The 26,083-nt window shown below is 39.8% G+C and overlaps 1 protein-coding gene across 2 annotated transcripts; it reads left to right on the top strand.

Annotated features, from left to right (window-relative positions):
* Positions 1-1,282: 1,282 nt before the first annotated feature.
* Positions 1,283-8,935, top strand: OSR2 (odd-skipped related transciption factor 2). Of its 2 annotated transcripts, none has more exons than XM_004679698.2 (4): positions 1,283-1,637; positions 5,709-6,473; positions 7,531-7,630; positions 8,469-8,935. In XM_004679698.2, exons 2-4 carry the CDS (start codon positions 5,818-5,820, stop codon positions 8,541-8,543), a joined length of 831 nt encoding a protein of 276 aa, XP_004679755.1. In that variant the 5' UTR covers positions 1,283-1,637; positions 5,709-5,817; the 3' UTR covers positions 8,544-8,935. The 2 variants fall into 2 exon arrangements, with proteins under 2 accessions (XP_004679755.1, XP_004679754.1); XM_004679697.2 differs by having other exon boundaries at positions 1,370-1,637; positions 8,387-8,935.
* The last annotated feature ends 17,148 nt before the right edge of the window (positions 8,936-26,083 follow it).

The following is a 26,083-nucleotide window of genomic DNA, read 5'->3' as shown; positions in this document are numbered from 1 at the left end:
TTCTGCTTGTATTTGCCCACTTCCCTACATGATTGAGATTATTTCTATTATTCTTTGGGGTAGCACACCCGAAGCCATTTTTCGTGGAATACTTATAAATTTGTACAGACTTTTGCCTGGAAACGCTTAGCCCCTCAAATCCTGGACTCCTGAGGCTAAAAGCAAATTTCCTCTGGCCACTTGTCAGGAACAAAGGGCATTTTGCTCAATATTGCTCGGGTAGCTCCCGCTGAAAGGGAGCAGTACTGTTTAAAGCGGGTGGGTGACATTCTCTTTCTATCATTTGGTTCACCCTACTTCCAGAGTGGCTGAAGTGCTTTATGTAGCTACAACCACACAGGACTAAACCTTTAGGAGAACCGGAAAGATATATCACTGTACTTCAAATTCTATTAAGTTTTTTGATCACTGAACAATGAAATCTATTTTTGCTGGGAATGAAGATGTACACGTTTTGAGAAGCTAGAACAGTGTTTTCCTAATTTTCTAAATGGCTGTTCTTCACCCATTCCAGATGGATTCCGTATTTAACAATGGGTTGCAGATGCCCACCCCTTTAACCAAGTTGGTTAACTGCTTATGAAATGTACATTGGCTGATTAAAGCTTAAATATTGGAAGAAATTTCTCCTGGGGCATTCCACATATGTCTTTGCAGTAATTACGAAATTAGTCAATTGTCACCTCTATAAACAAACATCGTTTTGAAAACAGCTGGAGAAAGCAAAGTACACATATAGTCATAATTGACCAAAAGTATGTACAAGACTGTATTTTAAAATTGGGACAAGGTTGATATATATTGGAGATTACAATCTAGAACTGATTGAATTTACCCTATGAAGAAGACTGTTATGTTAAACATGTTAAGATGTGAAAATTAAATCGGCGAGCGTGCCAAGTAAAATTACAAAATGCCCTTTTGGGTTTCTCTGCGGGGGGTGGGGGGCTTGGAAGCAAAGAAGCAGTTGTTCAGTTCCTAACATTTTAAGGAAAAGTGCCATCGAGAATAAGGGGGTGGGCGTTGTGTGTGTTTTTAACTGAGATACCTTCGGCTCCGCTCTGTCTCAGTAACAGAGCAAACCTCGAGCAAACCTCGAGCAAACCTGTGCCTTTAAGACTCAGTTGCTATCCAAACACAAGTAAACAGAGTGGACCATTAGCGGGCGCTGGGCGCGGAGGCGGAGCCTGGACACGGAGGGCCCCGCACTGCTGCAGGACGCCCGCCCGAAGGGGAGGCGGGGCTGCTACTAAAGCCTAGGACTCCCGGCCGCGAGCTGCCTAGGGACGCGGGCGGGGACGGAGCTCGCGCGCTCGCTGCTGGAGTGTGATGGCCCTGCGAGGCTGCAGCCTTCGACTTTACCCGGAGCTGACGGCGAGAGACTCGCGGAGGCACAGGGTCCCAGGCGAGCTCTGAGAGTCTGCTCCAAGGACCCCGAGACGCGTTCTGCGTTCACAGGCTCGGATCCACTCTCAGATTTGCTGCTCGTGGTCTTCCGGATCATGTCCGCGGCTCCCGGGTCTCCGCGCGGTAAAAGAAGTTTGCCCAGCGCGGACCCAAAGACCTTTCCAAACTACGCGTCTCACTGCCTGGACTGGATCTGAACGCCGCTGCCTAGACTGGTCATTCCGCGGGAGGTGAGTGTCCACTTTGGGAAGGGGTTGCAGCCACCCTAAGGAAAGAAGGGTGCAGGGGGCACTCAGATTCTTGGTCCAGCTAGCCACAGGTTGAGAAACTGTGAAAAGAAATCGCATGGACGCAAGCCCAGGGCATTGTATTTTTCACCTTATCGGATCCCAAGCGCTCCACTCTCAGCTAACACCCAACGAGTCAAACTTTCATGTACTGCTTTTAGTTTTGTTTTGCGTCATTTTAACTAAGCATTCAGCAAAATTTCTTATAAAAACGGATCGACGTACTTTGAGATTAAACAAACAAACAAAAAAATTCCAAGCCCATAGTGTTTCTCGCTCTGCCACAGAATTTCTGGTTCACCCGTCCGGGGGCAACCGCGGCATCGTAGCGTGGACGCGCCGGGACACACAGAGACTGCTTAGCCAGCGCGTTTCAGGAGGGAAAAAAGTAGTTCAATCCTAGGTAATTCTCTAATCTGGAACTGGGATCTGATTTTCCTCCCATCCTCCAGCCCCGGAGAAGGGGGCTAGATGGCAGGTTTCTCCCGGGGCTTAACCTCTTGGGTTCTGGAGAAATAATAGCAAAGGAGAAAGGAGTCGCGGTTGTAGGAAGGAGGGAGAAAAAGGTGTTTGTGAAACGAGCGCTAGATCCGTCTCTCTACCTGTTAGCAGAGAACAAAAGAGGGCTGGCGTTTCCCAGAGCGCAAGGGCGCAGACAGCTACTTTCTCTACTAAACAAACTGCAGTCCTGAGTAGAACAAGAAAATTACTCACGCAGGGGGAGCGAGGGAGCAGAGAGAAACAGAACCCAGATTATGCGGAAGGCATCTTAATTTAATTAACTCCTAGGGAAGGCAGAGGCGCTGCGAGGGGCAGGAACTTCGCGGCCGTTTTTTCTCTGTTACTCGCTCCATTCTAGCCTTTTACAAAAACTAAAATAATTAATTATCTCCTGAGATTCACTAGGATGATAGCTCCCTGATGCATATAAAATTCTATTTTGACTTGGGCTGAAATTCAGCTAGGCTATCAATCCATCAGTCTTTTCTCGCAGACACCAACGGACAGGTTTTAGCAGATGACCCCTGACTGTATATTGTTTTTAGATAATTCAGTGTAATAACACCATTACCAAAGACTGAGAATCCTTATCGAATTACCACGTACCTTTTTTTCCTCCATGTTTTGAAGCTTCACTGACCTGAAATTAGTTATGTACACATCTCCTTTGTTGACAGCCAGTGAACTAAATTTTACAAAACTTATGTACATGCTTGGAAATTCCTGTGAAGAAGACTGATAAAAGGAAACTAGTCTCAGCTCCACTGGAATATTTGTGTCTATTCATTGGTTTAAGTTTTTTTCCCTGCAAAATTAAAAGTAACCAATGGTCCAGAACAGGATGGTGCAGAAATGACAGCAGACAATGATCACTATTTCTGCCTGAAACTGAGAACTATATGCTCAGCTCAAGACAAAACGAAAGTACTTTAGATCTCTGCATTGACTTAAAATATCTTAGGACATATATTTCCAGCAACTCAGTGGGAGAATAGAAATATATGCTCCCAAATTACTCATGACAAAATTGTTTGGTGGTTATTTAGGATTGTTCAGTTTGTAAAGGGTCTTAAAAGGCACCAGTGGCTTGTTCTTCCTTTATGAAGAAATTATCTGTCCTGTAAATTAAAGCAAACACATACTATGAAACAGCACTTCTGTCACTGCATGAAGCTGAATTACAATCATTGTTGATTTCTATAAATTGTTTGGAGAAAAGGGAAGGAAAAACTGTCTGCTGACAGAATTAATGTGTAATTTTATGGCAGAATTTATGTTCTGCATTTTGGAATTGAAATTTCAGGTCTTGGTAGTTCTACAATCTACAGTATTCCCACTGACACACACAACCACACACACACACACACACACACACACACCCCTACATACAAATACAAAAAATATATATAGTGAGCTACACTTTGACTTTTATATTTAGTTCTAAGAAATCTAGCCCGGAAATTTGCCCAAATAATAATTTCAGTTTCCTCCCTATGGGGGAGACCACTTTTTAACACCATAAAATATTTTGAAACTCTGGGAAATCCTCCTTCGAAAGGAAGGAAATAAAGGTGTACATTTATTATTTTTAATGGAAAAGGAACTAATCAGATAGATTGCCAGGAGTGGTTAGACAGATTCTTTTTTCCTTACCTCTCTAGGAGAGTGTTCGCTGCAGAATCCGAGGTGATTTGTGGTGGGAAAGTTTGTTACTAATGGAGGCTTACAGTTTCGGTTGAATGGTCTGACTGAGACCCTCTGACTGTTACACACCTCTCATTAACTCCAGGCCTGAACTCCCAGATCACATACCACTAGGCAGAAGCTGTTCATTAATAAATCCCTGTCTCTGAACTTTGCAGGGAGGGAAGGTGTGGGCCTCACCCAGAGTTTGGATTCTGCCTAGCCAGAGCTCAGTATCATTAGCGTAGCCCCCATTAACTGCCCTCAGAACCACAGACATCACAGTGCTCTAGAGAAGAAAACTCAAGTACAGAAAAGGGATGGGTGGGGAGGGAAGGATGACCATACTTGCCCATTTTCCTGCTAGGTTCGAAAGCCGAGGATAATTTGCTGGCTTAGACCGGCCTTTCCCGGAAAGCGCTTAGCTGCGAGTTAGGTACCTGAGCTGTGTGAGTGGTCCTTAGAGGCTAGGGCCAGGCCCCCCAAGCTAGCAAAACTCGCTGCTAAGAAAGTGAACTGGCAGTGAGAGAAAGTAGGCTCTCCCCGAATGCAGGTGAGGAGCGAGAAGTATCTGGAATGAAAGCAACTCAGAGTTGCCATTGGGGTGGGGGTTCAGAAAGAAGGGAGTGCATGTTTCCTGTTTTAGGCCCAGGCCGCATACCCGGGGACAACCGCACAGGTCTCCAGGCGAATTAACCAGTTCCCTCCAGACGGGTCTGGCCTCTATGAAAGTGGACCTCTGTGGCTCCCCCACCGCTCCTCTTTCCCTCTTCTTCGAGCCTGATCTCCTTTTCTTTCCTCTCCCTTCTATCCGGGCCTCCTGGGCGTTGGGGCCGCTCCCGATGCCAGGCAGAGAAGCCGCTCGGGCCTCCAGTGAGCTTGGCGCTCAGTCTCCAAGAAGGGGGTTCAGCCTCAGGGACTTCTCCGCCCACCCCACCCCCCGGAGAGCCTGAACCATCTGGAAGGGATCTTGGTGAGGGGGGTGGGTGGGAGGGGACGGCCCCTGGGATGGAGGAGGGGGCGACTCCTGGCCGAACCCAGCCCTCGAGGTGTCACTTTTCTTTCCTGCGGCCCGTCACCGCTGATAAATGGGACTGAGGCTGAGGAAGGAAAAAGAAAACCTCCGAGGTCAGCGCAGGGCGAGGCGGGCCCCTGTGAGGGCCCTCCGGCCCAGGAGCACCTAGCCCGCCGCGGCTGCGCTCCCGCACCCTGGACACCACGGAGTAAGCGCGGGAAAGGCGGCCGCGGGGGGCGGGGGTGAGATGCAGTCTCCCGCAGCAGCGCGAGAAGACGCAACACTGGGGCTGAGTCGGACCCTCGAGCCCGAGGTCGGACCCACAACTGTCGTTCCCCGGGGAACTCGGAAGCTGCGCGGCTATCGAGGCTCAGTCTCCGACCTGCGGACGTTGGCGTCGCGGGCCATCGCGGTTGACCGATCTTCGCTAGACAGGGTGCGGTGGGTGGCTGGACTCGGTTGGCCTCTGTGAAGCCCCTCTACTCACCTTTCTTTCTCCGCGGGCACGGCTCTTCCGCTCGGTGCGTGCCCGGAATCCGACCTTCCTGTGGGCGCCCAGAAGGGCCGCGGGGGCGCCCTGCTCGCCGGGAGGCCACTTCCTGCCTCGCTTGACACCCAGGCCGCCGGGCCGAGGTCCTGCGGACTCACTGGGCAGGCGCCAAGCGGTTCCCTTGCTGCTCCTTTTGGGGACCATGAAGTGAGATGGGAAGAGAGATTTAGAAAGAAGGTGTGGTAACCCGCGCGGACGCCAAAGGGCCAACCGAGCGTCTTGGACGATAATCCTGACTTTCCCCCTCTCTCCCTGCCACTTTTAGGGGTTTCTCTTCGTACTGTTGTCTTTGTTTCCGGCGGAGCCCCACGCCCACCCACCTCTGAGTCCTGGAAGAAAGGGGCGGCTCCCTCCGCCCCCCAGCATCCAAGAAAATGGGGAGCAAGGCCCTGCCTGCACCCATCCCGCTCCACCCGTCGCTGCAGCTCACCAATTACTCCTTCCTGCAGGCGGTGAACACCTTCCCCGCTGCGGTGGACCACCTGCAGGGCCTGTATGGCCTCAGCGCCGTGCAGACCATGCACATGAACCACTGGACACTGGGGTACCCCAACGTGCACGAGATCACCCGCTCCACCATCACGGAGATGGCGGCAGCACAGGGACTCGTGGATGCGCGCTTCCCTTTCCCGGCTCTGCCCTTTACCACCCACCTCTTCCACCCCAAGCAGGGAGCCATCGCTCATGTCCTCCCAGCCTTGCACAAGGATCGGCCCCGTTTTGACTTTGCCAACTTGGCCGTCGCTGCCACACAAGAGGACCCCCCTAAAATGGGAGACCTGACCAAGCTGAGCCCAGGGCTCAGTAGCCCCATTTCTGGCCTCAGTAAATTGACTCCTGACAGAAAGCCCTCCCGAGGGAGGTTGCCCTCCAAAACGAAAAAAGAATTTATCTGCAAGTTTTGCGGCAGACACTTTACCAAATCCTATAACTTGCTCATCCATGAGAGAACCCACACAGATGAGAGGCCATACACATGTGACATCTGCCACAAGGCATTCCGGAGACAAGATCATCTGCGGGATCACAGGTGAGGTGGGGAAAGAGGTTGACAGGGGAGGGAAGGACAATTTGTCCAGGATACTTAGTCTGATAGACACCCATGTATCACTAAACTATCCTCTGAACTTTTAGCTATCCCAAAAGCCAGCTACAAGTAGCTGCCAACACCTGTAGTAGGCATCATGTGAAAGACATCAGTAGGCCCCTGATGTCTTTCACCAGCATTAGACAATTAAAATCTGTGGGTGGGCCTTGATCCTAGTATCAGTTTCATCCCAGTCTGGTCTAAGGGGTGGTGTGAATGGGGGAGCAAATACAACCTAGGAACCCTGAAGTCCTTCCCACTGTGGGTACCATTCTTGGCTGTCTTGTGATCTTTTCTGGGACTCTATTTAGGTCATCTCTCCTGGGTTCTCTCCCCTCCTTACCGCCTACTGCCCCTTAGGTGGATCCCAGAGCCTGCCAAGGTGACCTTTCTTTAAAACTAATTTGGAAAAGAAGGGAGGGATTGAGATCACTGAATTTAAAAACAGCTCCCACCTCCTCTCTGCAACCTTAAACCTGAATTAATAAATGACAGTTGAAGAAATATAATAACTTAAGCGATTTCATCCGGTAAAACTTCCCCGCAGTGAGTGAGGGTGGCATTATCTTCTCTGAAACTGTACTTGCTATTCCCCACCCAACGTGGAACTTCTGTGTGATCTTCCCTGGTAATTAAGGGATTCGCTAAAATCAGTCTCGCTAATTTGGGCCTTCCCTTACATCCTGATTTGACTGGTTTAAGTCCCAAAGAAAACCATAGAGGCCAAGAAAGGCTCAATCGGCTCCATTTCCAAGCTCCAGAATATGCCAGAGAGGGCGATCAAGTGTAGATAAAGCCGGCACCCAATGAATGTTTTGAAGAGTCTGTTAGTTGAGGTTAACCATAAACAGAATTATACGGGGGGGAAATACTATCTAAAAACATAAGTGGGAATCCTGTTTCTTTTGTCCTCCCACAACTTCATTTTGAGTAATTGTCAAAAGAAGCTCCTGACAAGAATGCTAAAACCATTTCAATGAAACCTTATATTGATTTTCAGGTATATCCATTCCAAAGAAAAACCCTTCAAATGTCAGGAGTGTGGGAAAGGATTTTGTCAGTCTCGAACTCTTGCAGTTCACAAAACTTTACACATGCAGGTAAGTTTGTTTTCTTGCTTAGAAACAGTGACTGGTTCTGTTTTTATCATTTTTGCTCTACAAAAGGTGTTCCCTGGCAACATCTTTCTCTTAAAAGGCTCTATTTAGGTTAGATTTCTAGGTGGGGTAAGCAGCTCTTTTTTTTCCCCTTACATAAAATTAATCTTACTTAACATAAACATATATATTTTTCTTAAAGAATGGGCCACTGTCTTTATTCTAAATTCTAATTTTAGGATTTTTTTCCCCATCCGATCTGCCCTGCACTTAAAGCTTTCGTGTTTAGGAGGAAATAAAGGTAATTTTGATAATGGAGGCATGATGAAATCCCATACTCGCTCTCTCCCAGGGGGCTCATAATTTGTAGTTTTCAGAACATTGAGGAATAGTTTAATTTTCCAGCAAAGAGGAGCTTTATAACCCCGGGAGACTGTCATTCCTTAAGAGAGGATTAGAGTTTTTCCTTCCCCTTTTTCCTGCCTATGACATGGTGATGAAATGTAAAGAGCTGGAAATCACAAAGCCCACCTTGGTGGCCACCAACTGTTATCAGTGTAATCGGGCCTCTTCGAGTGCTTGCTTGTGTGTTTTCGTGATTGGAGGATTAGGAGTACAGATTTGTTCCTGCAAGTTCCCTCTTTTGTTGTCGTGTGGGTGTTATGTTAACGCTTGTGATACCGATAAGTCAGAAACTATTGAGAAAGGTGCAGTGGTAGTGTGAAGGATTAATCCTTTGCTTGCTTCACATCTGAACAGGAATCTCCACACAAATGTCCCACATGTGGAAGAACCTTTAATCAGAGAAGTAATCTGAAAACTCACCTTCTCACCCATACAGACATCAAGCCCTACAGCTGCGAGCAGTGCGGCAAAGTGTTCAGGCGAAACTGTGATCTGCGGCGGCACAGCCTGACTCACACCCCGCGGCAGGACTTCTAGAGAAGCCCAGGATCTGTCCCCTGCCGCCGCCGCTGCTCCCCTCCCCAGACACTTCTCCACCGCTCCCAAAAGGGGGTCACTCCCCTTCACAGACCCCAGCTCTCCCTTGCTGCAGCCATACCTGCAGCTCCAGGGAGTTAATTCTTCTTGAGGACTGAGAACTGTAGAAAGCCACACACATACACACACACACACACACACACACACACACACACACACACACACACACACATCCCTTCACCAAGAGCATATGCTAGTTTCTTGTAGATATCCACAGCTCATTTTAGAGCTTTGTACATAATGTCATGGGTCTTTTTTTGTGTGTGTGTGTTTGTTTGTTTTTGTAACTTGTTGGATGTACCTAGATATGGAAAATGGAAGTCAAATTTATCTTTAAAGACTGTATTTTCAAAATAAAACTTTTTCTTGTTTGTTTCAACACTCTGGCACAAGTGTCTTGCTATTTTTTCCTCTGGATTGTGGGAGATTGGGTTGCCTCTCAGACATTCAATATTGAAGGGCATTCTTAATCTCTAGGTTTTTTAGGTAAGACTTCACAACTCTCTCACTGAAACTTCAGCTCCTGTGGAATTTTGGAGTTGGACAACATGTGGAGTATTTTTGTTTTTCAAAGTTACTAAAATTTGATAACCCTGAGGTTTTATCTTTTTTTATTCTAATTCCCCTATTATTCCATCAGATAAAAGCAATACAAATAATCATTAATAGCATCCAACTCCAGTGTAGTCATTTCCTACTGGAAAGCACAAAGTGGGAGGAACAATAAGGAAAAAGAAGAGAAGGCACTTCTTACCTCTTCATTTTTTTAAAGTCCTTGACCTATTGTCAAAGTTTATGATGGGCAACTTCTCTTACCATTGGACTTTGAACACTATGATTTCGCACTACAGAGACTTTACCTTGCCATAAGGAAGCAGGTAAAATCCTCCTATAATAGCATGCAAGGAAGTACAACCTTCAGAAAGATGGGGGACAGGAGGAGAAAAGAGAAACTACTTAGCTATGTTTGCACAAAATATTTTTTTCAAGGCTGGAGATCCTTTCCTCTAGAAGGCTTGGATTTCTCTGCAAAGCAAACTGAATTAGATCACTAGCAGGTTTCCATCATTGGCTGGCCTTTTGCCCCTGGGAAAATGCCAAAAGTACAGGTCACTCTGTGTAGAGAGCTCTTGGAAAATGTGCAACCACCTTTTGGGGCATTTTAACCTTTCCCAAGTAGTTCCTGAGGTGTATGGCACTAATGACAATCTGGGTTAGGATTTGGGTGAAGGCTTTGGATGCAGATAAGCAATAGTACTTTTACAGAAACTGGAAGGAAAACAATAGAAGTTAAAGAGAAAACATCAGAAGAGCCCGTGTTTGTTTTCTAGTAGATTCTCACAACAATCTAGTAGATTCTATTAATACTGAACAGGGAATATTAGATATTCTCAGTTTTTTTTTATTTGCATGGCTATGACATGTTGCATCTTCAGAGTGACAGCAGGCAACAATATTCTATCTTTGTACCTCAGAATGCTCCAGAAAGATAGGTTGGGATTTGAGGGTTGAATTCAAAATTTCTCATTAGTGCCTTGCTAGTAGAACTTAGGAGAGGATTCAAAAATTGTTCTGAACTCACTGTTTACTCTGCTTTTAGGGGAGCTTGCTGGAAGTCTCTTCTACTTCTTATCAGAGGTGAATTCCCTCTAAGAAAGTGTCTACTCATCAGCCTGTATGTCTAGTGCTCACACAAATTCATTTCCCTACATGGTATGGCCCAGATGCTTCACTGGGGAGAAGGGGGAGGAATGGGGTGTAGGGTGCATGTGTATGTGCGTGTGTGTGTGTGTGTGTGTGTGTGGTATTTAGAGGAATGAAATAGCTGTTTGTTTTCTTTTGTTTGTACAGAATTAACTCAGTGACCTCCCTACCCCTGCTCTCTCAAGACCTGCCTGCTTTGGCACAGAATATTTGAATACTTTAGGGCAGGGTTACACATTGACTGTCCCTAGAGCTCCCCTAATCCTACAGGCTTTTTCCATGTAGTCAGTCTTGCTTCCCCACCCACCTCAACTGACTACCAGTGTCACAGTTCCATCCCACAATTCAGTGGAATTATCAAAGAATGACCCTTGCTCACTATCATACTTAGGCATATCCTTGAGGTCCTTGACACAGGGAGTTATAGGTAGGTATAGCTGGAATATTGTTCCTCTATTTTAATTGAAAAAATGGGAATCTGAAGTAGATGAAGAGAAAGCGGACAAGCTGTTCCCATTCCCTCCTATATGCTATTTCAAAAATTAAGATTAATTTATTTTACAAATTATTAATTTAATAAATACTTACTCATGTGCAAAGTCCTATGCTAGTTTCCAATGATTTTCATGATCGTTTTCTGCCTGGCAATATTTAGTACATATTTTCAAAACTTTGACTACTTAGATCATTTAAAAATATATTTGGGCTACAGTTTCCTTCAATTCAATCTGGATTCTTAATTACCATGTCCTTTCAAACTGAGAAAGGATCTGATCTCCACACTCTATGATCTCAGGTAAGCTAATTTTAAATAGTATATTTCTCACCAAATTTGGAGTTTTGTCTTCTTCCTCTTCAGAATATCCAAGTATGCAGGAAATGAATCTTAAGTGAGACAGATTTATGAGCTATCACAGGGAAAATGATATCTTGTATCTTATGAAATTGATATGCTGAGGTTTGGTGTGGTTTTTTGATTTAGAGACGAGTCACTATTTGAGTTTTGGATTAGCCTGTGTTTTCCTTTTTTCTTCTACCATAGTCAACTCATGAATCAATACTCCTGGCCAACAACCAGGAATGGGAAATACCACCAATTATAACCACAGTGCTGAAGAATTTCATGCTTAACAATGTAACTTTAATCTCATTTTAAAATCTCAGTGTGGATTTTAAATAATTTCTAAACATGAAGTATACTGTACTCTATTGTAAAGTAAAATTACAGGAATGGCCTCTGTAAATTTTGACACTAGGACTAAATATTTCAAAAGCCAACAGATCTAAAATCTCAAATTATAAATAGTTTGAATTACTAATAGTGAGTTCTAAAATCTCAAATTATAAATAGTTTGAATTACTAATAGTGAGTAAATCAGAGGTAGTTCCTGGGAGCTTCTACTACTGTTTGTTTTGTCAGATGTTAGCATAGATACTTTAGCCTTTTTTTTTTTTAAGCTTTATTTACTCATGTATACAGAACTGGGGTACAAGCCAGAGGTGCAGGGTCAGTGAGAGGCTTCACCACAGACTGAGTGGGGAGCAGAACAGGGAGATCTATAAAGTACACTCTGAGAGGAGCAGTAGGAGTGTCAGAAGAGGTCTGCTGAGCCATGTGGTCACCTGGGGTGGGGGTGAGGGAGGATAGAACTCATACTGAAGTGGCTGAGGCTAGCTTGCAGTGCTGAGTCCTGGTCCCAACCATCCTAGTCCTAACCCACTGCGCCACCAGGGAAGGCCTATTTTAGCCTTTTAAGCAACTTTCATGAGTACCCTTGTCCCAGTTTCAGTTCTGGAGGGTAGCCTACCCCTTGAAGTCACTTGGGGGCATTAGATCTTGACTGCTATCAACACTATAGACTTGATTCATTTGTATTTAACACATGTAGTAGTTACAGCAAACTTTAATATAAGGTGGGGTTATTATAATAGCATAATAGGCTGTCTTTTCACCTAAGCAATCTTAATATTCCAATATTAAAGACAGAAAAATTAATGAAACTATGTAACATGCCACAAACAGGAGTGACTTTGTATTCTGAAAGATCATTTGTTCTCATCTTTATTAGTATGTTATATTAAAACTGGATTTCCCAATTTTTCCTTCTGTCATGTAACTTGCCACTGATAACCACCTTTGCTGACAGCCATGAGCAATAAAGGGAGTGGAGACTCAGAATGATTCAGCTTTGATGACCTGAGATATTTCAAGTTTGTTCCTGTTTCTTTTCTTTATTGCTTGTTGGGATTTTTTTTCCCCCAACATGAATTACCTTAATTTCTAAGCTATGTAACTTTTTACCTTAAAACCATCTAAGGCAGAGCTGAGAGTGGAAAAACTATAAATAACACAGATAGTCTACAAGAAAAAACTGTTAAATTATATTAATATACCTATAATCGTGTTTTCTAATACCTGAAACAGAAAACCTGACTAAATAGGAGTTTAAATAACATGGGATCTATTTTCTTACAGAAAAAGGAGTCTCAAAGTTGGGTATTGGATTGAATAATCAATTGGGATGAGATCATCCTTAATCCAGTACTTTTTACTATTCTCTTCTTCCATCTTTTTAATGTGTAAACCGCATCTGTTCATGTCTCAAGATGGCTATAACCACTCCAACCATCAGCACCAGTGCTTCCTTCTTATGTACATTCCATCAGCAGAAAAAGAGTTTATCTCTTCCTTGCATCACAGTTGAGGGACTTAGAATCGCTCCCATAAGTCCAATGTGCAGACTTGTCCTCTTAGCTTATTGGCCAGAATTAGGTCATGTGTTCCGTTCTCAGCCAACCACTGACAAGGCGACTAGAAATAGACCGTGAAATTCGCCTTCTGTGCATGGAACTGAAGCCAGCCTTCCCCGAAACCTCAGAATTATCTGGAAAAAACTGAGTTCTGTTAGCAAAGGAGGAAAGAGAACTAACTATTGTGAATATTAAACAAATGTTAAAAATGAAATAACTTTTTATTAGTACATGCTTATGTTATAAAAGCAGGATATTAAATTACATATGCTGTACTATTCAAACAAAAAAGTTCTCAAAACCAAGCAGAAATAAAAACTAGCAGAAGATAATACCTAAATGTTAATAGCAGCTATTCTGACTTAACAATCTAAGTGTATACTTCCCTTCTCCTTTTCTTGTTTTTAACTCGTTCAAATGAGCATGTGTTACTTATATAAAGGAAAATGGGTATTAAACATTATTTTTAGAATTCAAGACAAAACCTAAGTTTCCTCAATCTTTTCATCTTGCTTTATTGCTTCTGACCAGTCTTTGTGTTTTTTTCATATATATATATCCTTAAATCAGTGGGTGAATTGGCATTTCTGCTGAAAAAAGTTCACCAGACTCAGCACTCAGCATTTTAAACAAACAGTTCAGGTAGTTGTTATGTGCATTGGAGACTGAGAACTTCTAAGTTAGCCTTTGACACCATCATTCCCTTTATCTTATCCATCAGGCATTTACTGTGTGCCTACCGTAATAAACATAAAACAAATCTCAACCCACTTTTCTTTACTTATTTACCCATTGTCCTTGAAGTTGTCAGATTTTCCCCTAACTTGGATCTTACTGCTCTTCTATGATCTCTTCATCTACTTTTATTTTCTATTGTTTCTGTCCCCAGATGCAGTTTTCCTTTCCACATTAATAGACATACTTGGTTTTGATATTTTATTTCTTTGTTCTCTTAATCCACTCACTAATTTAAAGAGGAGAAAGCAAAGAAAGTAATAATTCATTAAGATGAGATGAGAAAGTCATAGAGAGGTAAAAATAATTTTCTTTTTATTTTGTAATTTGAAATATTGTCTATTATTGACTAATTATTTCAGCTTCTGTATGAGGAACATTAATTTGCTTTTAGAAATTCTATATGTATTGTCACTGAGTATATGCTGGCTTTCAGATCAGAGTGACTATAAGTTGTTTTTGATTATTTATGTTATTGTTATACTAAAATTTCAAAGTAGGAGACCATTATGTGATGGAAAGTGTCATGGATATGGTGTCAGAAGGTATGTATGTCTCTAAACTGTATGTCCCCAAGGCATTTAACCTCTCGGAGACTCAGTTTCTCATCTATAAAGTGAGACTTTGCACTAAGCAACTTACAAAGTCTTCTCTTTAGCTTGTAAAATTTAAACTTCTCTTTGAGGTAAGCATATATGCATTGTTGGGTAGAAATGTTGACATCACAAAAGTTAGAAAATGCCAGGAAATCACATAACGTCTTTTCCATAAATGTTTTTATTAATCCAGCAAAAATAAAGGTGGACTTACCAAATAATTTCTACTTGAAAGTATCTTTTTTATTTTCCTAAAAGTCTTGAAATTTTAGAGACTCTTTAGAAGACTGTTGATAAAAAAATGTTTTTAAACTGAAAAGTAAAGTGTATTTATTTTTCAGATGATAAAGACAATTATACTTATCTTTTTAAATTTAAACAATATAAAAGTATATAAAGTAATACTCTCCCCTGCTAATGGCACTCTTGATTTCATTGCCCAGAGGAGAATTATGTGATAACATTTTGGTCCATCTTTCTTGACATTTTGCTGTAGTTATAAAAATATAAGCCCATCCTTAAAAGCATATATACCAATAGAACCATGCTGTTTTATACCTTGCTTTTTCCTCTCATTTAACAATAAAACAATGTATAAGGTCTGTTTTTTCATATCAAGATACATAAATCTTGCAAAGAGGTAATGGGGGGGAACCCTGAAAAGACTTTAAATCTTGAATATTAATTCTTTTTAGTAGAATTTAACATGGGGAAACAGGAGAATCTTTTTTTTTTTTTTGTGGAATTATTTATTAAATGCCATCCCTAACTGACAACCTTTAGTCCCTGATCTTCATGACAGCAGCTGAGAGCATGCCTGAGGGTTTTGAAGATTCTTCAAGGTGTGTCATATTATGGTTCACATGAGTGCACACTGATATACCTCCCTGGCAAGAATTGAAAGATACAGTTCTTAAATCCCCTGGTGACCCATTATCCATGGATCATTGACAAGACAGAATGTAATAGCTCCTGTCTTTTTACCAAGGTAAACTTCCCAATGAAACTGCTGTTCACACTCTACATCTTTCATTTGAACAAGAAAATTAATCTAGGGGGAAAAAACTACAGCATAGATAATACAAACATCCTTTTATTCTTTATTATATTTAAATGTTTATTGAATAAGGAAATACCTATTGAAATATAGTAGATGCAGAGACTGAGAATGTTTTCCTATATAACCCTCCTTTCCAAATAGATCATCTGAAATTCAAGGTTAAATGTATTATAAAAGATTCAGTATAGATATTTTGCATATTTAAGGATAAGGACAGCACTAAAATGGTATGTCATTTGCTAGTAAGGGTCAGAATTGAATATATTCTATTACTTTGTTATGGTCTAAAAAGTCAGTGTGTCTTTACCCTAAAAACTATTGCACTTGTAAACTGGGTCATGAAAAAGCCAGGAAGGACTAGTTCAGTGCCTCTGCAATGTTTACCATGTGACACCATGTTTTTGCAACATCACATATTGACAGGACTGTGTTGCAAGTATAATGTGATGACAGCACATGGCCATGTTTTTATGTGGTTCTAATCTAGACACATCTGAGTGCTCTTTATTTTATTTCTTATTATTGATTTATTATTGATTTCTGTAAGGATTTTGCCCCATTTCTGTTTAAAGATAGAAAAAGTTAGAAATAGAATGATGATGCTTTGATTAACATTTCCTGCCAGGTCAAAAGAAAAAGGAAAGAGGAAATAAATTGACCAAATATTTTCATAGAAATATAGACAAGTGATTCAGATATTGTGGCCTAGACTAGTGCACTTGAAGAAATCCCCTGAATCAGTGATTCTGCTAGAGAAACTCAAGCACATCTGCAGAAAGTGACATAGGTGAGAATATTGCTCCATTGTTTATAATAGAGAGAAACTTAAAAAGAAGATAAATGTCCGCTAACAGGAGAGTGGATAAGGAAAATAGTAAATATTCACATAATGCATTACTATGTAGTAGTTAAAATCCATTAGCACTATTTGTATCAGTTTGGATTAATCTCAAACTCATAATGTGCGCAAGAAGAGCAAGTTGAGGCCTCTCTGATGGCTGAGGGGTTAAGTCTCAGCACTGTCACTGCTAATGCTTGAATTCCAACCTGGCCAGGGAGCTAACCCACATATGGTGCAGCAGACCTTTCCTGTCTAGTCCACTGTTCCCCTTAGCTGCGGATTTTAGTAAATCTGCTTGCTCTATTTCCCAAACGGTTTCTGGTGAATCCTCTCATCTGCCCTACACCTCTAGCCTACAGCTTGTCTATGCAAACATAAATAAATTAAATTAAAAAAAAAGAAAATTACAGAATGACAAGTATGTACTATGGATGTAAAATTTGAAGATCTGACAGGTAGTTTATATAAAAGAAATGTGAGAAATGTCCTGGGAAACAATAAACACTAATTTCAAAATCAGAGTTATCTTTGAGGGGAAAGAGGAGAATTTAGGGACTATGCTATTTTATTTATTTAAAAAATATATGAAAAAAGTATAGACATTGTTAAAACTCAACAAAATACAGTTTGGCATGCAGGTTGATTATTATATTAATCTCTACACCATTTATATGCTTGGAAATTTTCACTAAAATTCTTTATTTCAAAGAAAATCAAAGTTTAGAGCTGAAAGTAACTTTAAATATCCATCTACTATTGGGTATTTAATAAACAGCTACTCTGTGAATCTGGAGATAGGTGATGTACCAGAGAAAACGTCTATTGCTTGGAGCTGACAATCTACTGGAAAGGGATCAAGTAAAATGTACAGTAACATATTTACAAGAACTACCAGAGGATTTGATTTCATTTCAAGATGAGGAAATTGAGGTATAGAAATCTTAAGTAATTTTCTCAAGGTGCAAGCCAGTTCTGGAAACGTCCCTATCCTCCTTGCCTTCCCACATACTTCTGTTTCCCCCTAGTCATTCCCTGATTTAATTGGAATTGTTGCCTGTGTTAGGCAAAAACACACTGATGGTGCTTCGCTTGTTTTGTAGCCATCTCTGATTTAATATGTAAGCAAAAGATACAGATGTATCAGACACTAAAATTCAACTAAACAGCCTTTACCTTTAAAAGTATTATAACAATTTGAGCATGACACACATCTACATAACTTTCTAATTAGGCAAATTAACATTATCTTTACTTCAAGGGCAAAGAGATAAAGGGAATTATGAAGTGAAATAAATCACCTTGGGCTCTGGATCAGAATTCAGAACTCTGACAAGTCTAGTGCAAAATCTTGAACACTTTTCTTTCTGATCTTTCCTGGAAGGTCAATGTGCCTCCATTCCCTTAAAACCAACACTGCTCTTTTTAAAGATGCATGAAAAGGACCCATAATACTAGGATCTTGTCAGACAAATTGAAATGTTTTCTCATCTTCAATGTTGCAAATTTATTGGTAAAACTTTAATCTATTTTTTAATATGTAACATTAAATTAATATAAGCTTTTGTATCAAAGTGTGCAAATCCTTCACTCCAGATCTTCTCAGAGTACTAAGGGAAATAATTTCCCAGACTGCAGATATTCTATTCAGAGTTTTGAAAGCAGATTTCAGGTGAGCTTTAGTCCCATTTTGCAAGTAGAGTGAGCAGGGGAATAGAATGATTATGGTGATCTAATCTACTTCGATGGTGTCATGACATCTTTTTTATTTATAAAAATCTAGCACTCAAAGTTTCTTTTAAATGTCTTCAGTTGTGTCTGCTAAAATAATTGTTTAAATAGTATGGTAGCCAGAGGAGAGTGTTTCAGCTTCTTTGTCTTGTATTCATTTAAAGAATATGTTTTACTTTTTTTAAGTGTAGAAATGCTTATAGTGAAAAATTATTCCAAGCAGAATTTAAATATTCCACATCAGAAGGTAATGTATTCTAACACTATTGTTACCCAGAAGTCTAGCAGCAGACTTTATTTTACCTCTGTGAATGACATACTTCACAACAAAATTGATTATAGATTTATGTTGTCAGTGCTCAATATTGACTGGCACAGGAACACTCCAGAATTACTTATTATCTTCATTTTCCAATGAATTCTTTCTTCCCTTGGCTGATGTGTGAAATGAGGCTTCTGAGGACTTCTTCAGTGTCCTTATTAAGAACATCTGTAAAGAGGATCAGAATGAAGTGTTGAATTTCACCCATTTGGATTTCATTAAAATGTCTATAGTTGTCAAGCATTTAGAAAGTCAAGACACTAAGAGTTTGGGGTTTGACCCAAAGGAAATTGGTCCTCATTTTAAGGCTAAACAGGAGGGATAACTGAGCCAAAGATTTTTAGGGGGTAAGACATTTTATTTTAATAATTCTTTTCAGAAACTTGCCCCTAAAGAATGAAAACTTAAAACAATCATACTTTCTTATGGTAAGCTTTCATCTTGCCAAAAACAGAGTAGGTTTACTACAGAGGTTCTTAACCCAGAGTTCTTGGATCTCTAGAGCACCCATAGGTAGACTTCAGAGTGGTCATAAACTGTGAAATTGTGGGCAAAATTTCATGTGCATGCTTTTGGAAGAAGAAGCAATAGCTTTCATCAGATTTTCAGAGACTTCTGTGATTCAAAAGGCTAAGAAATACTGGTTATGTATTTAGATGTACTAAGAAACAAAGTACCTGAATTAGTAGAATTAAAATTTTTTCTTTTTACCAAGAGTACATAATTTTTAAAATGCTATTAAGATAAACTAATTTTAAATATGAATAAATGACCAGAATTTTGGTAATTTGTGAGATCCTAGTTATGACTAAATTTATTTGCATATATACTCTTAGCCAACCAAGTTTCACAAAACTTGGTTATTAATAAAATTGCTTGATTATTTAGAATACATAGCACAAAAAGTGTAATTTGGTTGAAAAGTAAAAATATGTTGCATGGGCAATTCAAAGTGACAAAAGCAGCTTGATATTTTCCTATTACATTTAGTAGAATAATAATATTTGCTTTCTTTATGAATTATGCTCTAATTATAGTAAAGTGGTCTGCACTAATTTATATTGCTACTCAAATTCACTTTGAAAAAAAAACTAGAATTTTATTTTATAAAGAATAAGTGAAACAAAGTTCTGATGTGAAAAATTCACTGAGTATTTTTAAGTTTTGTATAATTTAAAATGAACACCATATAATCTGCTCACCAGCACAGTAATTCTAGCTACATTTATATTCAGAATATTTGGTAAAATTAAAGAGGTCATATTTTAAGTTCAAATACAATAACACTATTGTGTCTCTGCATGTGATTTTTAAAAGTGCTAACTGGATTCTGTAATTATGTTTGGCTTCTAAAGTAGATTATTCAGTGTACATTGAACTACCAACATTTTTTCAGTGTGGTTTTCCTGGCAAATCATCCACTTTAGATTAGAATCAAAACACAGAAAGCAGAAACAGCATGGATCTTTACCTAATAGGCTATCTGCCACTTGTCTTTGCTTCACACCACAAGAATATATACAAGTTATTTTTTACTTTAGGTTCGACTTCAGACATCAGTCTATTTTGCATAATCTTTACTCCTTCTGCAGCAAGCTTCGTTGGCACCTTCTTGAGTTACCTATCATTCAGGACAGATCTTTAGCTTATTATGTGTGAACCTGGTTTGTTTCCAAATTAACTTGGCTAGACTTTTAATCTTTCCCATCCTCTTTCAAAAGCCTGGATCAGCCCTCTTGGTAGTCACTGGACCAAACTTAGTCTTTTAGGCTTCATAGTCCTTTCTGTTCCTTGATTGATAAATACCAATATCAATATATGTGTGTGTGTGTGCATGTTATCTTACATAACTCTTCATGTGCCTTTATTCTTTCTTCAGACCTTGCCTTTCTCACTAACTTTGCCTTAAAATGTTTTTCTTTCTTTTAATTTACTGAAACATTGACTCTTGAAGGATGGCTGATTTATTATAAAGTTAAGATGTTTTCTGTGCATTAACATCAATTTTATCTCTTACCGTTTAAATAAGAATCAGTAATGGTTATAGTTTATATATCTTATCTCAAAATGTTATTAAAAAACAGACAACAATGTAGCAGAGAAACAAGTGAATAAAAAATGTGGAAGTGTTTTGAAAAAGACAAATTGCAAACATGGTCTCTAGATATTTATCATTATTATAATTACTATTACATGCATTATTGAGCTCTAGAAATTATTTGAAGGCTTCCTATAAACAAATCATTTAAACTCCTTACTGTCTTAGGCTACTTATCTAAATACAAATTATGAGTAAACTTCTAGCTCAATGGTATATAATGGATTCACAGTAAATGCTTAAAAATAAGAAAAAGTTAAAGTAAAATCAATAGAGTTTAATCATGTATATTAGTGTAGGCATGAAGACTAGAGTAACCTATTCCTAAAATAGGAGCCAATTTAAAGTTATAAAAAAAACCCCTTTTTAATATTAGAAATCATTCATATTATTATATAAGTAAGAAGTTAGAAAAGTTTTAAAAAATTCTATTATGCCTTTACTAGAAGGCTACAATTAAGCAGCTGTTGAAAACTGGTTTTGTGTAGAATATGATTTCCAACTGGCATTCTTCTCTAGTAGTTCTGGTGACTTAAGTGTGTTTGCTTTAACATGGTTCCTCCTTTTGGAACAGAAGGCAACTTTTAATTTTGCTTTTTTTTTTTTTAAATGCAGCAATGAATAGATAGTTCAACATGTTTTAGTTATTCATAGAGTATTTTGTCTTTTCTATATTTCAATCCCACCTCCCTCTCATTGTCTCGGAGTCAATGAAGAAGGGATATTGCTTATTTGAAGGCAGGACCACAGCTGATGAGACATGGGTTGCAGTCAGGACAGTTGGCATATTTTCAAGTTGTGGTTTCATTATCTTAAAAATAGTATTGTTGGGCCCTCCCTGGTTTTGCAAGGGGTTAGAGTGCAGCACTGCAAAGTTAGCCACAGGTGCTTGCTTCAGTGTGAGTTCACTTCCCAGCCAGGGAGGTGACCCACTTGGGCCAGCAGACCTCTCCTATTTCACCCACTGCTCCCCTCAGCAGTGTGCTTCATCAGTCTGCCTGTTCTACTCCCCATTCTGTCTGTGGTGAACCCTCTTACCCCCCACACCTCTGGCCTGTACCCCTGTTCTGTATGCATAAATAAATAAATCTTTTAAAAAAATAGTAATGTCTTTGGGTTGGAGGGACTTTAGGAATGTCTTTGTCCATTCCACATATAATATTACTAATAGAAAGAGCTGTCAGTTTGGGGGAAGTTGCCACTTTCTCTGTTAGGTAACTCTGAATGTGAAGTCTCACACTCCATCAATAACCCACCTAGAGTGACTTCCGATGAGTGGATCCAGTCCTCTACTTTCTCTAAGATATAAACTTGAGGTGGGGGGGAGGGAGCAAGAAGAGAATTCCTTTTACATAAAGAGATGAGATGTTTGAGTTGAACTTGATAAACTACTTAGTATTGTGAGGATGGGCCCTCCCTGGTAGTGCAGCGGGCTAAAGCACAGCACTGAAAGCTAGCCACAGCCACTTCAGTGCGAGCTCGATCCCTACCCTGGAGGTGATCCACATGACACAGCAGACCTCTCCTCTCTTCCAGTGCTTCCTTCAGCAGTGTACTTAGTGTGCCTGTTCTGCTCCCCACTCTGTTTCTGGTGAATCCTCTCACAACCCCTGCACCTCTGACCTGTACCTTAGTTCTGCATGCATGCATAAATAAATTTTTTTAAAAAATTGTGTGGGAATGGTGGTTCCCAGAAAAACACATTTCTTATTCTTTTACTTAGATTCCAGACTAGGAAATGTTCATCTTTCTCATCCAAACAAGCCAGAGAATTTAGCAAGTTTTCAGTCTTCCTAAGAGATCCGCCAACCATTACTGAGGAATCAATGTTAGCATAATTTATGGGAGGAGAGAGAAGGAATTAGAAGCTTCACAGTTTTATTTCCTTCTCTGGTGGTATAGTAGGAAGGAGGATTATCTAGTTAGAGCTAAAGATTTGCTAGTTATGAATCTTTTAAATCCCTGGCCCAGATTAACTGCATGATTCCAGTATGCAGCACACAGGTTGTCAAGAGAACTTGTATCACAGTGATTTGCCTAATAACCAATCTGTTTGCAACTTTCTCCACATTTAATGAGGTTCCATTGTCCTCCTCTTGCAAGTTGTAACATGTATGACCCTATCTTGACTAAAGAACTAAATTGCATCATAGAACTTCAAACTGCCAAAGGCTCTAGCCTTCTTCATGTAAATTTTTTAGAAAAGAATTTTTACTAACCAGGCAGCAGGACTCAGTCTACACCTGGCTCACCCAGGTTTGGCTCTTCCTCATCTATTTATTCAACCAAATAATAACTTCCCAAAAAAGTAAGAAAAAGCATTGAGTCACCCTGGTACCAAGCCTGAGATAATGTGTATCAGCTTTGATCACATGTTCTGAGGTCTGGGAAAATGAATTATTATATACCCGGTGTCATCATCAGCTCTTCCCTGGAAACACTTTTCTTAAATGTTGCTTTTGATCATATTTTTAAGATGTAATTAAGGCTTCCTTTTCCCTAGTCATGTTTTCTCTCATGAGCTAAAGCCTTATGGAAACAATCCAATGGAATTACACAGCCATGGTTCCACTCACAGGAGCTCTTGGTAATAATTAAGGTTGCCTGGACAAAAGAATATGGAAGGGGTGTTTGCCTAGTGGATGTGTTGATAGCGGTGGTGGTGTCCTTTTATATTCCTGCAACTTGAGGGCTTATGAGGGAGCCTAAGGCATAATTACAACCAAGAAATTTATCTGATTGAATTTAATTTTTCCCAGTACTCCTTATTTACTTGATAGTTATTTAATAAATATTGGTAAGCATTGTACTAATGCAGAGTGAGAGACAAAGAAAAAAAAAACAAATAGATTATGATCCAGGTAAGTGTCAGCTTCTATCTAAGTATGTAGACCATGCCCTCTCAGTGAAGGGGAGAGTCATGATAACAAAGACTCACTGGAGGAAGTAAATATTCTTTTAAAAATGAGAGCTCATTCAAATGACTTTCTCCAATGAACTATGCTATTCTAGTAATAATCAGGTAGTAAACAGTAGTTTTTTCTCAGGCATACTCCATTACAGAAAAGTCTTTTTATACTCTCTAAGGCAAAAATAATTTTGTACTTAAGTACATTTGAAACTTCATGATACATATTAACAGTTAAATCCAGCAGCACAGAGACCTGACTGACAAAGTATAAGCCAGGATATCCCATAATGCCGTCCATAACTGTCCTTTATTTATTTATTTTTTTAATTGTGGTGACAGATAGGGGGAAGAAGCCCTATTGCCATGCTCATAGATGCTATTAAAATTCATGGGATAATTTCCCATGAAAAATTAGTGCTGTAGGTCAATGAAATACAGTTTAAGTTTGCTATGTTTCCCACTATTAATATAAAGATCGTTACTGGAGGTGACTTTTAAAATGGATAAGTTGAGCTATGACTTGGAAGTTCTTGTTTATTGAAGCTCTGTACCTGCCCCTCAAAAAACTTTCATGGACTCCTCACCTTAGAGGTAAACAGACTGTAGCCCTAAGGCAGAATATGTCTCTACATTCCTTGAAACAAGTGTGAAGAAACAAATAAAAGAACTGCCATTATGAATTGTACTAAAACCATGATCAAAAGTCTCTATACTTTGAAATACCTAACCATATTATAGGATTAAAAACACATGAGTGAACACTAACCAATAATTTATTCATGTTTATATCTACTTACATCTTTTAATTTTAAAAACATAAATGTGTGGTTCTTTCCCAATTATGTAGAAAAAAAATCTTTCTCTTACTTTCAGTGTGGTGGGTCCCTTTTGCTACATGTGTTGTGGTACTTAAACAATAGTTTCTGACTTTATTCTAATTTGCTTTTTAGAGTGACTATGAGTAGAAAAAGATCTAAGAATCTTGAAAGGTTAAGAAGAGTTTATCCAAGAAGTCTCATTTTTCTTAGAATGAAAAGCATGTCACCCTTATATAAATGTTTAGCTTATTTTATTATATTCTAATAAGGCTCTATTATTGAATCCATAGTGTAAGGCCATAATCCCAAAGGTAGAGATGACAAATTAGGCACACACCCCCCCCCCCATCAATCATCTGGAAAGAACAGTTGCTCAGACAAGTAATAGGAGCTTGGAAGGTGAACTGTGGATTTGAGTGCTAACTCCTGAATAGTAGTGGGAACACACTCTCACTAAACTTCAAGGCTTACAGGCTACTGAGGATGCTCCCTGCTGGAATAGGAAAGATGGCTTTCCCAGAGACCAGTCAGGAAGACAACACCCCTCTAAGGGATCTGAAGATGAAGTGGCACAATTTTGGATTATCTGGCTTTATGGTACTTTCTATTTTCATTCCCATGTGGCTACGCCCAAGTCTTCAGTAAAGACTTATCATAAATTCTGTAGCCTGGCTCAGGTCTCGGAGGTGAACAAGACCCTAAGGTGAGATGTTGGACTCCATGTTTGGGCCAAACAGCTAAACTCAAACAGTAACTATTCAAGTTAATATTAATTAATTATTAATAAGGAAAATAATTATCAGATATTGAGTACCCACTCTGTGCTAGGCATTTTACCTATGCTACCTTATGTAATCTATACATCATTCCTTAGAGATAGGCTCTATTTTAGTCCTAATATATGGGTTAGGAAATGGAAACTCAGATTATAATTCTCTACACATATCTCATCGCTACTGGAAGGTGGGACTTCTAGGTTTCACTTGTGTCCAGTGGTTGAACACACTCTAGTTATTTTACTCAGAATTTATTTTTTTCCATTTGAAAACACCTACTTTCCAGGGTTGCTGTAGGATTCAAAGAAATGTATATAAAGATCCCAGGCCATTAACTTGAGGAAAACAAATTGGTATCCCCCAAATTGGTGCTTATCTTTCTGCCTTTCTGATCTCACTTTCTTAGTGTCTTTCAATGCTTCCTCTTTGTCTCAGGGCCTGCTAAATTTGTCTTTTTAACTTAGCACTCTCCTCGAGTAACTTCACCAAGCAAGGGTTTCAGCTACTGTTTTTAGCTGGTGACTTTGAAATCTTTACTTTCTGCCATAATCACCACTGACCCAGATATCCATTCTTGGATATCTCACAGACACACCAAACTCAACCTGTCCCAATGTAAACACATCTTACTGTTTCAATTCTGGTTTCTCACTTGGTAAGAGGCATTATCAAGTCTTCAGATACCTAAGCTAGAAGCCTGGGAATCTTTCTGTACTCCCATTGTCACTCATCTCTCACACTCAATTAGTCATCAGGTTTTTCTCATGTCTCTTTTCTTATTATCTCTTGTATCAGTCCCACCCTTTCTATCTTCCTTCAATTTAATCTTTATAGCCACTATCATTGCTGAAATTAAAACTCTTGTCATAGCTATCAGGCATTTCGGCAATAGTCTCCTAACTGGTTCCCTATAATCCACCCAGTCTTCCTAGATGCCCTCAACATTACTGTTAAAGCCATCTTTCTAAAAAAACTTACCATTTATTTTCCACTTTAGGCTTTCAACAGTTTCCCATAGTTTTCAGGACGAGTTTAAATTTAGCACACAGAAGGCCTGTTTTAACCTTAGTCCTCTTCCTTATTGTTTGGATCTCTTTTTCTTTCTTTCTTTCTT

Source organism: Condylura cristata, unplaced genomic scaffold (assembly GCF_000260355.1).
Source record: "Condylura cristata isolate star-nosed mole 26May11 unplaced genomic scaffold, ConCri1.0 scaffold00009, whole genome shotgun sequence".
NCBI classification, from domain to species: Eukaryota; Metazoa; Chordata; class Mammalia; order Eulipotyphla; family Talpidae; genus Condylura; species Condylura cristata.
Note: the sequence above shows the minus strand (reverse complement) of the source record. Positions and strands in the feature narration are given on the sequence as shown.